At 45.4% G+C, this 15656-nt stretch overlaps 1 protein-coding gene across 4 annotated transcripts in view; it reads right to left on the reverse strand.

The window, feature by feature from the left end:
* The window catches only part of ABCG5 (ATP binding cassette subfamily G member 5), a 43058-nt gene that overhangs the window by 7914 nt on the left and 19488 nt on the right, over nt 1-15656 (reverse strand). For 3 of the 4 annotated variants that reach the window (XM_044925866.1, XM_044925867.1, XM_006056805.3), the window contains 8 exons: nt 12740-12876; nt 12560-12658; nt 8026-8158; nt 6149-6288; nt 5039-5168; nt 4359-4572; nt 4071-4276; nt 3105-3243 (listed from right to left, as the gene is read on the reverse strand). In XM_044925866.1, coding sequence (XP_044781801.1) covers nt 3105-3243; nt 4071-4276; nt 4359-4572; nt 5039-5168; nt 6149-6288; nt 8026-8158; nt 12560-12658; nt 12740-12876 — 1198 coding nt within the window. Of the gene's footprint in view, nt 1-2322; nt 2490-3104; nt 3244-4070; nt 4277-4358; nt 4573-5038; nt 5169-6148; nt 6289-8025; nt 8159-12559; nt 12659-12739; nt 12877-15656 lie in introns of all 4 variants that reach the window. The other variant, XM_025260944.2, reaches the window with a different exon arrangement.

Below are 15656 nucleotides of genomic sequence, written 5' to 3' on the forward strand. Positions count from 1 at the left end.
AGTGCCTCCTAATTAGGTAACCTGATCAATTCCAGTGACTCCACCCATTTAATCTTGATCACTCACCAGGTCTTGTATTTAAACGTTACTTGTTACTTAAAACTGTTCTATGTTAACCTGATTTCCCTGTCTCTGGTCTAATCTGGAAACGATCTGTGAACTATCCAATTTTTCTGTAGTTTCATCTACTCTCAATCTAGTGTTTTTTCTCAATAGTCTTACTTAACATGTCATAAAATAACCATTCCTTGAGTCTGCTAACCTTTTAAGCAACTTCCCCCTCTTCATTCTATTCTATACCACCAAGCTTCTCAAACAGCATCTCCTTCCATCTCACTCCTTCTTCCCTTGTAAACCTGCCTTGCACCCCCACCACGCTGCTAAAGATCTTTTTTGGAAGAGCACCAATACCTCCTTAATCTTTTGATACATCTCCTTGAACATCTGCAGCACTGACAGGTATATTATATGCCCCTGAAACTCTCTCCTCTCTTGGGGTCTCTGATGCTGCCTGATCCTGCTTCTCCTTCCACCTCTGACCACCTCTCTGCCTCTCTCACTGAGTCACTTGCCTCTTCCACTCTCTGAATGTTCCTCTTAAGATATTATACTCAGACTGCTTCCTCCCTTTCTAACATTCTCTCCTAAAGAATCCATTTCCAGGTCTTGACTCTTACTCCTCTTGCCTTTATTTTTTTTCTACACCAACCTGTCACCCAAACCTCAGACTGACATCTCCAGTTGGGTGTCCTGTAGCATCTCAGATGCAATGTGTTCAAAACCAAATCAATTCTCTTTCTTGGCAAACTCGATAAGGAGGTTGTCACCTTCCCATGGTCCCAGGCTGAAAATGCAGGCATCATCCATGATTTTATTTACCCCTCAACAAATCCATTTCATTTGAGTTCATTCAATTCTACTTTCCCAACATCTCAAAGTGATCTCCCCCACTTTCTGTTGCCACTGATACTGTCTTTACCAGGGCCTCTGCCCTTCCTAAACAGTTGCCACGGCTCCTCACTGGGCTGGCCAGTGTCCTGCCCTAACTCCAGTCTGCAACCAAAGTGACGTGGACCTCACCCTCCTGAGTCAAACAGATATGAGTCACTCCCTGAGGTTTGAAATCCTCCACTATGTCCCAATATCTAATCCTCCTCAGCCCCTTAGCCTGGCATTCAGCACCTCGCCTACCAGGCTCCGGGGCCATCAGTCATATTTTCCACTACTCCTTCCAACTCTCCTTTCCCCACAACACAACTGAACCTTTTCTCTGAAAAGGTCTCATGTGTTTTTGCTTCTAAACTTATGTTCCTTCTCTCTCTTCCCCTGGAATACCCTTGCTCCTTTTCCATCTGTTCAAATGTTGCTCATCTCTCAAGTTCTCCTTTATAAAGCCTCCAAGAGGCCCTCTTCCTGCCCAACCAAATGGACCCTTGGTCTCCTTCGGGTAATTCCCTGGAGATAAGGATGGGGAAGAGACATATCCCATTGGTGCCTCAGCTTCCTAGTCTTCAAACAAAAATAATGAATAATGCCATCTTTACAGAATGGTGACTAGGATTACATGAAATGATATATTTAAACCTCTTAGTGTCTGACATAAAAGCAAGCACTCAATATGTTAGTCATCATTATTGTCATTATATGCCTCAACACAGTGGTTTTTTTATGATAATAATATTTATTAATATTGCTTATATTAATCTTACATTTTCTTGAATTAAAGTCATGTGGAGATTTGCTTATGTCCACAAGCCATCATCTGAAACACTTTAGGGGCAGATGTGTTTTGGAACGTGGCAATTTACAGATTTGCGGAAGGTGTCATACTGCATAGACCATGCTTGCCAAAGTGGGGTTCAGGACTTCAACTGCATTCAAGCACATTAGTATTTCCAGGAAACAGAAGTGTTACTGTTGGGAAAGTACAAAGAACCTCATGTTGGTTCCGATCAGATTTTGCTACTGAGTGAGTTTAGGTCTGATATGCTGCTAAGAGTCAAAAAAACTCCAGCTTTCAGTCCCCACAAAGAGTCAGACGTGACTGAGGATGCACACATGGGTTGGGCCTGTAGTTTACATCACAGATCAGAGATTCAGCGTGTTCCTGAGCGTCAGAGGATAAAGAGGCCTCATCAGGACCAGCAAGGAGGGCCACGCGGTCCCTGCCACACCCTCGGCCGTGAGAGTCCACCCTCCTGCTCACCAGAACAAGCAGTTTTGCCTCTGTCACCCCCCAGGTTGACACCGACATCTAAGAGCCTGCAGCAAGCCTTTTCAACTCCTCATCTTAGAGCTCAAACTAACCAGGCTGTTGCTTACCTTCTACCTGTATTTCACTTGATTCGTAGTAATTATTCACATGGCATATCATGGGTCTCTCTACTAATAGGAGCACAGCACAGGAATGCAGTGGCCTGAAGAAAGACAGTGTCTCCAGGGCCGCCTGAAGCCCTCTCTTGGGATGACAAGCTGGGCACCTTTCACTGCTGGAGTCACAGAATACCACGTGATTCCCCATCTTAGGGGAAAGCCACAGGGATTAAGGAAGATACATCTCTCTGTCACACCAAATCAACAAATGACTCTCTACATACTTTCAGATTATATCTGTCAAAAGTTCTATGAAATAAAAAGCATCATCTACAAACCATCCATCAAAAGCATCAGGGATGCTTCATGGTTTTTCAAAGCCGTCTTCCCATAGTCACTCTTGATTCCTCAAGCCCCCATCACCCCCAACCAACTGCAATGCCCCAGGTCTGTCACTGAAATCTCAGGCAGCATTGCTGCTCCAGCTCACAGCGGCCTGGGCAGCCTGGTCCCAGCTACTCCCGAGCCCTCTGCTTGGGTCAGTGAATGTGGGACAGGCTATTCCCTGGTATGTGTAGTCTTACTGGTCTGCTCTCAGATCCCATGTGGCCCCCAGTGGGGTTCTCGTATTTGCCCCGAAGGACAGAACGTTGTATAAGGCTTTGGTGGGCAAAGACAGGCCCTCCAGAGCGGAGAGCGGTTTATCCTTGGCCTCTCGCTCCACTGGTCCCACTGGCCAGGGGAGGCATGGCCTGGGAGAACCGAAGGCCTCGGGACACCCTCTTCCTTACCAGTAGCACACACTGCAGCACACGAGGGTGGCAGTGACGCTGAAGGGAAGCACGTGCAGCATGTAGGCCAGTAGCATCTGCCACTTGTGATACAGGCCATCCTGGCTCTCCTGGTCACTGACGGCACGCAGCACAGGAACTGGGCACAGAAGGCAGGTTTCAGAAGAGCCGGTCACCACACAGCTGGTGGAGGGGGCGTGGAAGGGCAGGGGACGGTGCTAGCCCAGGCTGAACTTGAGGTCTATCAGCACTGGGTGGTGAGGACCAGCTGGGGCCCCCCAGTGATGGAGAGAAGGGACTGCCATCCATAGAGCTATGGACTCCCCTCTCCCCCGGAAACATACATTCTATGGGAACCATAGTAGGATTACAGTAGGATCATTTATTTCCGTGTCTCTAAAGTAGAGGAGGGGTGTCACCAATTCAAAAATACACATGCAAAAGAGACACAAATGAGTGACGTGAGGCACTGTGTCCTCTTTTTGTGCAGAGCCTTGGCACAGAACATCAAGCACCTAGGTATTGCTTCTGGACTCCCACTGAGTTTGAAAACCATATGCTGGCTGTCCTAAATTAGGCTCCATAAAGAACATTAACAGTGCAAAGTTGGCCAGGCATCCTGGCCCCAGTGAGCTGCGCTTCCTCATGGCTAAGATAGGATACCAGGGCTGACCTAAAACCACCACCGTTAGGTGCCCCATCAGCTCCTCATAACTTCCTGTTTCACCTGGATCCTCAGAAACCCTCAAGGAGATCCACATGGTGACCTAATTCTCACTGAGGTGTTAGCAATTCACAAGTTACCTTTTCCCAGAGAAAGAACCTGGAGAGGGCCAGGCTGAGCTCAGAGGAATACCCTTATGTTGGTGCAGTCTCGCAAGGTGTCAGCTGGAGAAAGGAGATATTCAGGGAGAAAGAAGCCCCCACCCCCACTCTGGGGGCACACCTCCTGGGCAAGGCACTCACACAGGGTCACAGCGTTGAGCATGCCTGTGTATGGCATGGCACCCACAAACTGGTACAGGAGACCCACGCGATCCTGGACGGCACCCTTCAGCACATCCTTCCCCAGTCGTAGAAGGAAGAAAATGACGAACAGACCCATGATCAGATTCTGAGTAAGACGCATCGTCACTGCCAGCTTATTTCTCAGTAAGTTTCTCATCACTCTCCTGAAAGCCAAACAACCCTGTTTCAATTGCTTTTCTTTTACGGGTGGATGTCTACCCATCTGAAACGGGGTGAGGCTCTTACCTCAAGAGAACACACAGTTTAGAGAGGGCTCCAGGAGAATCTCTGGTTTTGAAAGGAATCTTTGGTAATGTTTTCAGATGTTTTGTTCTTTCAATAGCCTCCATGGTTTTGTGATACATTGCTGATTCTTTGTAGGCAAATTCAATCATCTGGACTCTTTTGTAGGTTTCTATTTCTCGTTCTTTGCTTTGGGTATCCACTGATGTCAGGTCCACTGAAATTTTTTTCCACACAAAAAACACATGTGCTTTTAAATGCATATATATACACAATGGCTAATATATGTTTCATCATTGATTTAGGAGTTCTAGCCATAATACTTCATCTCATCAAAATAATACCTGTTGTTAATGCCCACCTATAAAAATCATTTTCAATATTTTAAAGCTATCAGCAGGGCCATGAGGATCCCCATAGGCCTGTCTGGGAGAATCCAGATGTTCAGTTAGTTTTCCTCTGATCAAGTAGAAGGGCACCATTTCGAGAGAGATCCCCCACCTCATTCTGACAGGTCATCTTTGGCAAGTTAATTGACTCGGCCAAATTAATATTTTGAAGAGTAAAAACGCCAGAACAAAAGCAGAAATAAAATCCACTCATACAGGTGTCATTTAAGCAGGAAGATGAGATGAGAAGGTTTTAAAAACATTTATGATCAGTAATGTGAAAGAAAAACTTACTATAAAAATCAAAAGGGTTTGAATGTTCAGGACAAGGGTAACCACAGCCACTGAAGAAATCAAGCATTTCCACTGGTGTCCCACAGAAAACCAGCTCTCCGCAGCTCAGGATGGCGATTTTGTCAAAGAGCTGATCGAACGACAGACAGTCTCAGTGTGTAATCAGGTAACTTCATCCTTATGGAAAACAAGTCTCAAGCAGTCAGTCCTCTGAGTGTCTCAGCCAATCATGAGTACTCTTACTGCGGCCATCGGAGCCACTCAAGATGCATCCCTACTCTTTCCAGCCTGGCTTGCCACTGCAGATCCTGCAGCCTCCCAGCTTGCACCCAGCATCATGTCTAGGATAGAAAGCAATTCATAGACCTGGCCAGACAACCAGGGTTTGAGTCCCAACCATGCCCCTAAGTGAGAGACCTTGGACAAAGTTTTTTTTAAATCTCAGAACTTCATCTATAAAAGTCAAATAAGAGCTCCCTAAAAGGATCCTGAGAGATTAAGGTGAGATTTTTGGATAGGAAATCTGTATGATTTAGAGGAAAAACAGACTTGAAAGCCAACCGTTAGTAGAACATGAAGGCCAGTTCCAGCTTTTTATTAACTGTGATGTTGGCTCCATTATGTATCATTTCTAAGTCTCACTCTTTCCCTCTGTAAAGTGAAAATACTGGTACCCACCTCAAAGGGTTGTGGTGTGGATTAAAGGAGCTAGTGCATAGAAGCTGTCTGGAACGTGGTAGTTGTTTCAGCACCTTATGGTAGGTGCCAACCTCTGCCCTTCCCAAATCTAGAGCTATTGGCTTCAGTTGCTCTGGTTTAGGTAGATCCCTGCTAGTGGTAAAGAACCTGCCTGCCAATGAAGGTAGATGTAAGAGACGCGGGTTCGATCCCTGGGTTGGGAAGATCTCCTGGAGGAGGGAACAGCAACGCACTCCAGTAGTCTTGCCTGGAGAATTCCCATGGACAGAGGAGCCTGGCGGGCTACAGTCCATGGGGTCGCAAAGAGTCGGACACGACTGAAGTGACTTAGCACACACGCATGCAGGTAGATCTCAGCCCAGTACACATATACCCCTGACGAGTTGAGCTGGAATGAGACATCACCCTCACCTGGAAGAGCTCAGAGCGGGGCTGGTGGATGGTGAGGATCACAATGCGGTCCCTGCGAGCCAGCTCTGCCAGGAGGACGACGATCTGATTTGCAGTCATACAGTCCAGACCGGTGGTTGGCTCATCAAACAGCATGACCTCTGCAGGCAAAGAAAGGCCAAGCATCTGAGTCACTGCCAAGCCTGCACTCTGTGCTCTAGATTCAGAAAGTTGAATAGTTTCTTACTGAGCTGTCTTGTCCCATCCAAACAAATACAGCCAGAGCCCAAGAGAAAACAACTGATCTGGGAGGTCCCAGCTCCCAACTCCTGAGCACATTTCAGCCTCAATCCTTGCGGGGACAAGGCAGCAACCAGATCAGTCCTCTCACATGGCACTATGGACCATTTTGGCTCCATCTGAGGTTAGGGTACCCCAGAAACCATAGACAGCAGCCCACCAGGCTCCCCTTATCCCTGGGATTCTCCAGGCAAGAACACTGGAGTGGGTTGCCATTTCCTTCTCCAATGCAGGAAAGTGAAAAGTGAAAGTGAAGTCCCTGAGTCTTGTCCAACTCTTAGCGACCCCAGGGACTGTGGCCCACCAGGCTCCTCCGTCCATGGGATTTTCCAGGCAAGAGTACTGGAGTGGGGTGTCATTGCCTTCTCTGAAAGGCTGAGAAGAGGCTGGTTAAAAGAACAAAATCTCAAAATTATAGTAAGTAAAGTCAGTGAGAGGAAGACAGATACTATGTGGTAGCACTTATATGTGAAATCTAAAATATGACACAAATGCAGTGATCTACGAAACAGACCCACAGACCAGGTATAGAGAACAGACCGGCGGTTGCCAAGGGGGAGGGGTGCAGGAAGGGATGGATTGGGAGTTTGGGATTAGCAGATGCAAAGTATTATATATAGCATGGATAAACAAGGTCCACCTGTATAATACAGGGAACTGTATTCAATATCCTGTGATAAATCATAACGGAAAAGAATACAAAGAAGAATGTATATATGTAATACTGAACCATTTTGAGGTACAGCATAAATTAACATTGTAAAGCAACTATACTCGAATAAAATAAATTAAAAAAAAGACACAATCTCACTTCATGTCTGCTGCTGCTAAGTCACTTCAGTTGTGTCCGACTCTGCACTTTCCAATACCAACTGGGTTTTCGCACTGCAAAAAAACTCTGACCCACGAAACAAAGTCCAAGATGGGGCAGGGATTTGAGTTCTTTAGAGGGTTTAATTGTAGCTTATTTCTACCCAAGAAGTATGGGGGCTCTTAAGAACATCCCTCTTATTTGCTCTGAAGAGCAGGCAGTCTTGATCTACCCCAATGTAAAGAAAGTATGCAGATCCATTATGTCTTCTTCCAAGTGCACAGAAGTGACAAAGTTTCCCCAGGTATTGGGGAAAATGACCAAGGCAGGAAGGAAAGATGGCCATCTCATCTTGGTGGCCCTTCCTCCAGTATACATACTTTCTCATGTATCACTCAAAGTTCTGTTTTAATTCCTACCATTTCATAAATACTTCTAGTCATACCAAAACTCACTGCCTCTCCAGGGCAGACACAGTGGCACTACCCTAGTAAGAAGCAAGGATGGATAGGGCAGGGTCCATATTCAAGGAAGACCTTAATTGAACATCAACACAGAAGCAGTGCTTCCAAGTCTATGAGCTGTTTTATACTTGGATGATGGAATCACTTTAGGAACTATATAGTATTTCCAAAGAAACTGGCTCCCCACTTTGAAAAACCTCAGTGGCTTCAGTTCAACACAACCCACTTTCCAAATGGAAACTTGTAAAGAAAGGGCTGAAAATGTCTGTAGACATGTGGAAGATGCCAGGCAGCAGCCAGTAGCAGTTCTGGGTCCCACTTACTGGGATCCTGGAGGAGCTGGGCTGCAATGGAGACTCGGCGCCTCTCACCATGGGAAATTCCCCCAAAGCTGTAGTTGCCAATCAGTTGATCTGCCACATGGTTCAAACTCAGCTCCGTCATGACTGCCTCCACCTGTAAGACACAATGTCCAGGAAGGCTGGTCACTGCTGGGTTGCTGTTCCAATTCATAGGCTGAAGGTGGCAGGGGAGAGGCAACACACTTCTCTTGAGTGCTTGGGCCACTTTTAGACTCACCACGTCCTAGGAAAAGCACCCTTAATACAGAAGAATCCAATTTGGTTTAAATCACAATGGGTTTCCCTGGTGGTTCATTGGTAAAGAATTCGCCTGCCAAGCACAAGACCTGGGTTCAATCCCTGAGTCGGGAAGATCCCCTGGAGAAGGAAATGGCAACCCACTCCAGTATCGTTGCCTGGGAAATCCCATGGACAGAGAAGCCTGGTAAGCTACAGTCCATGGGGTCTCAAAGAGTCAGACACGACTTACCAACTAAACAACAACAAATTGGATTAAAATAAATAATATGAATTTGTTTTCCCTGAAAGACCTTAGAGCAACAAAAACGGCTTCTACTAGTTTCAGGGAAATTCAGTAGGAAGCAATGGAGATTTTGTTGAATTCCTGTTTTCAGATGCTACAGTTAGTCCAGCCCGTAAGAAAACCCCCAAAGGTGTAGTTACGATATAGCTTAATTTTTAATCTTAGGTTTTTGAAACTTTATTATAATAAATGTTTCATATGTTTAAGAAAAGATTCAATTTCGTTTGAACTAAACCTCACTTTTCCTCTGTAACCCAAATAAGTCCTGGAGTCCCATGTGATCCAATCTCACTGTGGCTTTGGATCAAATATAATCCAGCTATCAAAAATAATTAAAAACAAAGCCAATCTTTATTTGAATCTCTTTAAGGACTTTAAAAGGGACCTAGTTTATAATCTGCAGCCATAAGGACTTTAAAAGGGACCTAGTTTATAATCTCCAGCCACACTTTAAAAAATTCCTTTTTCCCAATTCTTGTCACCCTGCTTATCTTATACCCTACAGCTCCCTGAAACCCTCTCCTTACTCAACTCAAAATAATAACCAGTAAAAAAAAATTCTTTACTGACTCTCAAATCAAGAAGGTTGACCTTTTCCTTCCCTCTCCCTCTTTTCTTCCTCAGCTTATCCCTTCTCCAGAGACCCTTCAAAAATCTCTATTTCTGGCTCCCCTTTGATAGAAAGAGACTGAGAATACTTATATATAAGGCAATGAGTTTTGTTCCCGTACATCTCTAATGAGATTGTGTTTCTTTTACAATGAAAATAGAAGCAAAATACCACATTAAAAAATAACAACAACAACGAACTAAACTGGAGTAAGGGAGGGAATAACTTATGGAACAAAGTTCCAGAGGAAACAGGGAGTCAGAGCAATGCACGAAGCTTTCACTAAAAGAAAAGACACATCTGAAACAGATACAAAGGAATAATGAGGTGGTTAAAAATGCATAAGCAAGCCAATATGATTTGTACTGGAAAAAAGAAGGGTGTTTTCTTGCCATCAGAGTGGAAGGATCCTGGAACTGAGTTTCACTTGACATGGCAGGGTTTACATGTGCACCAGCCAGGGCAAATTTCTGAGCATCACTTTCATCTGCTCTGCAACAGCAAGAAAGGAGTAAAGCTTGCCCCTCCTGGCTCAGAAGGGATGGAGAGAGGAGACATTTACTAAATCTGTTTCATATGTCTCTGGCTAGAAGCCTCTCCCATCTTTTGCAAACTGCACTGAGAACAGAATAATTCTCAGAGTCTTGGAAGGGACCACGAGGATCATTGGGATCATCAATCCTCTCCGTGCTATGTGATTTCACATAAACTGATTCATTCTTCATATCAGCTCCAGGAAAGATGCATCATTACTCTACTACAGGGAAGAAAAGTCCATAGACTGCCAAAGGTCACAGCATTAACAAATGGCAGAGCTGGGACTGAGAGCAAGCCATGTGGCTTCTCAAGTGGTCCAAGAAATATAAGGGCAGCACAGTCTGCCCACATCAATCACGGCTTTAAGCTTGGATTCGCAGAGGACAGAGGCAGATCTGTTGCACTTTCTGCTCTGTCTAGCCAAAGCTATGGTTTTTCCAGTGGTCATGTATGGATGTGAGAGTTGGACTATAAAGAAAGCTGAGCACCGAAGAATTGATCTTTTGAACAGTGGTGTTGGAGAAGACTCTTGAGAGTCCCTTGGACTGCAAGGAGATCAAACCAGTCAATGCTAATGGAAATCAGTCCTGAATATTCACTGGAAGGACTGATGCTGAAGCTGAAACTCCAATACTTGGGCCACCTGATGCGAAGAACTGACTTATTGGAAAAGACCCTGATGGAGGAGAAGGGGACGACAGATGATGAGATGGTTGAGTGGCATCACCAACTCAATGGACATAAGTTTGAGCAAGCTCTGGGAGTTGGGAATGGACAGGGAAGCCTGGCATGTTGCAGTCCATGGGGTCGCGAAGAGTCGGACACGACTGAGTGACTGAACTGAATGACTGCTCTGTTTATCACAGACACTTCCTTCTCCCTAAACTACTTTGTCAGGATTTTACATCCTGTAGACTGTATCTGCTCAGAAAGTACCCTCAAGCAGGGAGAATAATATGATAGGAAAGTCTGAAGGACATTTAGGGGCTGCAAGTGCCAGGAAGAGGGACCATCCACAGGAAGTGAATTTGCCATTGACCAATTTCAGATACCCTTGAATTTTCTGAGTATTTGTGCAAAGATATGCATTTTCAGGATGGAAAGCTCAGTGGCTTTTTCAGATTCTCTCCCTGGGGTATGTGATATAAATGGATCACCATCTCAAAAGAACCTGCTTATGACTTCCTTTCTCCAACTCAAATACCAATGAGATCTCCTACCCATTTTAGAGAAAAAAATACTAAAGCAGGGAGACAAGCCTGCAGAGGGCTCATCTGCCACTGTCAGAGGGGGCTAAGTCATGGGAACATGCCTGTGCCTCCCTGTGGAATGATCTCTAACCTCCATCTTTTCCGACCACAGTGGGGCCCAGGGAGACATGATGGAGCCAGAGAACCTGGTTCATGTCCCAGTTCTGCCAGTCTGAGGTGCTGGATCTCAGTCTTCTTGGGGATCAGTTTCTTGAGCTTAAAGACAGAAGTAATGCCTCCTTCATAGAGCTGATGCCAGAATGAAATCAGATACTGTGTGTGAGCAAGGTCTGATGGATGTCAGCCAAGGGTGAGAGTACAGAGTATAAGATGGGAGAATTGCAGGAACCTTACAATGCCTTCTGAGCACTCCAGTGTTCCAGGGAGGAACAGGGCTAGCCCTCACTCTGTGGGGCTGATGGCTCTTCTTGAAGGTTCCTCTGGAGTGAAAGCTATGCACCAGGACATCCAGGGCAGTGCGTCTAGGACTGTGAAACAGAAGAATGCCCTTTCCTGACCCAGCATTATAACAGCAAGCCTGCTGGTACTCCAGACACCATTCAGACCTAGCTCCACAGCACTTGGGTCAAGAGGAGTAACTCCCTGATGACAGGTTCAAAGGGGTCTGATAAAAATGGAGTGACTGCTGCCCCTTCAGCTGAGATGGAGGATCCCTCAGAGCCTCAATGGCATTGAAGAAAGACCAGCTTTGGCCACTGAAGTGCAAATGTAATGTGTGTGCCCAGGAGGAACCTCATTGAGCCTCAGGGTGGTGAAGTCTCTGAGGCAGATGTCATGGGCAGGAACCTCTTTCCCAGGGAACTGTGCCTGCTCTGCAGGTGGTACATGCACCTGTTCTTGGTTCCCTGTGTGTTTCCAGTCCAGACAGAAATGAGACAATATTTTTAGGTGAGGTCCCTGTGAGTTTATCTGCAACTACTTCCAAACTGGGTCCACTTAAGGAAACATTGGAACCTAGGAAGAGCTGACAATTCACCAACTGAATCCAGTTTGGATGAGGCACATTCAAGATGTCTCAAAGAAAGTTGAGAAAAATCTCAACAGGACTGCAGGGCAGTGAATGAGGAAAACAATCATATCCGTTCAAATATAGAGCTCCCAGGACAGCACCGTCCAATAAAAATATAATGCAAGCCACACTCAGAATTTAAACATTTTACTGGCCATATTTAGACAGTGAAAAGAAACAAGAGAAATGAATTTTAAGTGGTATAATTTCTTTATCCCTATACAACCAAAACAATACCACTGTGACCAATAATCAACATTTTAAAAATTACTAATGAGATATTTTATGCTCTGTGATTCCAGACTAATTTTCTAAAATGTGGTGTATATTTTACACTCATAGCACATCTCAATTAGGTCTAGTCATGTTTCAAGTGCCCCAAAGCCACATGACTAAAGCCACATTTCAAGTGCCACATTTGAAGCCAAATTAAGTGCCCCAAAGCCACAGTGGACAGAGCAGCTCTAGACTCTTAGTGAAGACTGATGGGGAGGAATGGGCAAATGGAGGGACGAGGGGGTATGAGGCCACAGTGAGGCACCCACCTTCTTCTGGAAGAAGCTCTGGGAACCATGGCGGATGGCCAGCAGCGCCGTGTAGTTCAGTGTCTCGCGGACAGTGAGGTTGCTCAGCAGAGTGTCGCTCTGTGGGGAGGGACCTGTCAGCATCTTCCAAGGTGCCCCCCCAACCTCCCAACTCCTGCGGGCGGGCCAGGATGCAGGCACCTGCAGGACGTAGGAGAAGCAGTCCTGGAACTGCTCCCTGTGCAGCTCCTGGCCATTCACGAACACCTCCCCAAGCAAGGTCCCTGTGCGCCGCAGCCTCCCGGACATGGCGTCCAGCAGCGTGGTTTTCCCTGAGCCTGGGAGGCGACAAGAGAGGGCCTGGAGAAGGCCATGCACGAGGCCTCACAGGAACTTCCCAAGACCCTCGGTGAACCTGTTGTCCAGCCCTGACTTGCTCTCCCTTTGGCTTCGTGGGCCAGACTCCTGGCTGGAATGAGTCCTTCCAGCTTGTCCCCTTTCAATGAGAGGGGATGAGCTGTTTCTCTCCTCCAGGTCTGAGCTGGAGGAGCTCTGTCTGCCCCTTTATTCTCTTTTAAAGCTGCTTGAGGCTGAAAAAGAAAACACAGGATCAGACTCAAATGAAAACCATGGCTCTTGGAAGCATTTGGATTCTAGGGCATTTGAATTTCTTTTTGTTTGTGACTCCCTGGGATCCTCTGCTGGTTCCTGGATGTAAAGGACTCGGCCCAGAGCCTTGCTAGTGTGGTTGAGTACCAGCAGCATCAGCACCATCTGAGAGCTTGTCAGAAATGCAGAATCTCAGGCTCCAACTCCTAGCTCAGATTCTGCATTTTAACAAGATGCCTGGGTAGTTCTCATGCATATTGGAGTGTGAGAAGCAGTAGCTTAGTGAATCCTTCAGTAAAAACCAAGTTGGCCTCAGCCTACACTGAGAGCCTTGAGCATAATCCAGCAGGTTGTTGCTAAGAACTTTCCCACGAGATGGGATGAACTAACTTCCCTGTACTGGAGTGATTGGAAGGTGAGGTTTCTCCTGGTTTGCTTTGTCTAGGGTTAGAGTGATCTCTTAGAGTAAGACACCAGCTGGCCCTTCCCATTCTTGTTGGACACAAGCTTACATGGGCCCAGTTAATAGGGACAGGAACAGGAGTCACCAGGCCTTTCCTGAGTAAGCCTGTTAAGAAGTTAGAATGAGTAGGAGAGGAAATTATCATGAGGCTCTGGGCTCTCTGAGAAGATGGCAAGAGAATTCTACTGAGGATGTGATGACTTTGTGCAAAACAAACGAAAGGATCTTTTGTTCAAATATTTTAAAGACACTGCTGGTTGCTTTGAGGGGTGCAAAGATGAAAAGCCAAGCTCCTGGAGCAGTGGTTTTCTTATCTGACCCACGACTGACAAAGCTCAGAATCAGCCCCAGTGTGTTCAGGTAGAGGTCAGCGTGGGGAAGGGAGCAGAGTGATTGAAAAGAAACAAAATGTGACTTCACTGGGGTTGTCTTTCAAAACATGCCCTGAAGTTTCTCAGTCACAATATTAAGCTTTGTCTGTGGTTCTTCTAACTAGGAGTTCCCTCAGCCTTACATTTCTAGCATCCCGTCTCAACTCTAATAGACCCTCCAACAGCCTAAAGCCCCGATTCCAGTTCCACCACTACCTCAGAACTAGCCTTCTTGGGGCTAGTTTCTGTGTGTTGTTTGACCTCTCGGCTGCATTTGATACCGTTGCTTGCCCTTTTCTGAAAATCTCTCTCTTGGCTCGAGTGCCACCTCATCCTCTTGGTTTAACCCTGTCCGTCTGGCTGCTCCTTCTCAGCCTCGGATGTGACCCTCAGGGTCCCTCTCATGTCACACATCCTCAGTGAACAACGGTGAGCGACTACTTGCTTCTCAGCATGTGAGGGAACCGCTTCAGGTGCAGCTTCTCCAGCTCCATTCAAGCCTTCAGACGACTGCAGCCCCAGCTGCCATCTGACTACAGCCTCATGATGAGAGACCGCAGACAGAAGTATCCAACCGGGGCACACCAAATTTCTGACTCGTAGAAACACTGAGAGATAATACCTGATTTTTATTCTTTTAAGTCACTTAGTTTGGGTATTTTTTAAACATGAAAATAGGTGACTAATACTGTCTTTTGTTTAAACATGTGTTAACTATTTGTTAACTCATTTCTGGGGGTACCAGGAGGATAACAAAGCTCAAGCAGAAAAGGGTATGAGAAACTAGTATGCATAATCAGGGAAGAAAAGAAGATGGGAGTGGATTGCAAAGTTACACGGTTAATGCCTTGGGATGTGACACCAAATGTCCAGGTAACAAAAGAAAAAATAGACAAACTGGACTTCATGAAAATTTTAAACCTACGTTTTTCAACAAAGACATTATTCATAGTGTATTAAGGTAGTCCACAGAATGACAGAAAAATATTTGCAGATCTTATATCTGATAAGAGATTAATATTACAGAGAGAACTTCTAAAATTCAACAACAACAAACAAACAAACAAACCACCTGATTCAAGACTGGGTAAAGGACTTAGAGAAACAGAAATCAAAACTACCGTGAGATATCCCCTCACACCTAATAGCTACTATCAAAACAAACAAACAAAACAGAAAATAACAAGTGTTGGCTAAGAAGTGGAAAAATTAGAACGCTTGTGCACTGTGGCTGGGAATATAAGATGGTACAGCCACTGTGCAAAACAGTATGGTGGTTTCTATAAAAACTGAAAATAGAATATGATCTAGCAATTCCACTTCTGGGTATATACCCTAAAGAACAGAAAAACGGGGTCTTGAAGAAATATTTGTACACCCTTTTTCACAGCAGCATTATTCATGATAACTAAAATGTGGAAGCAAAGTGTCCATTAATGGATGAATTGATAAGCAAACGATGGGCTGTACATACAATGGAATATTATTCAACCTTAAAGATTAAGGAGATTCTGCAATATGCTGCAACATGGATGAACACTGCACAGACTATGGTAACTGAAATAAGCTAGTCACAAAAAGATAAATTTTGTATGATTCCACATATTTGAGGTACTTAGAGTAGTATGGGACATAAGTACACTTTCATAAGGACGGAAAGTGTAGTGATGGTTGC

Source organism: Bubalus bubalis, chromosome 12 (genome assembly GCF_019923935.1).
Source record: "Bubalus bubalis isolate 160015118507 breed Murrah chromosome 12, NDDB_SH_1, whole genome shotgun sequence".
Lineage (NCBI taxonomy): Eukaryota > Metazoa > Chordata > Mammalia > Artiodactyla > Bovidae > Bubalus > Bubalus bubalis.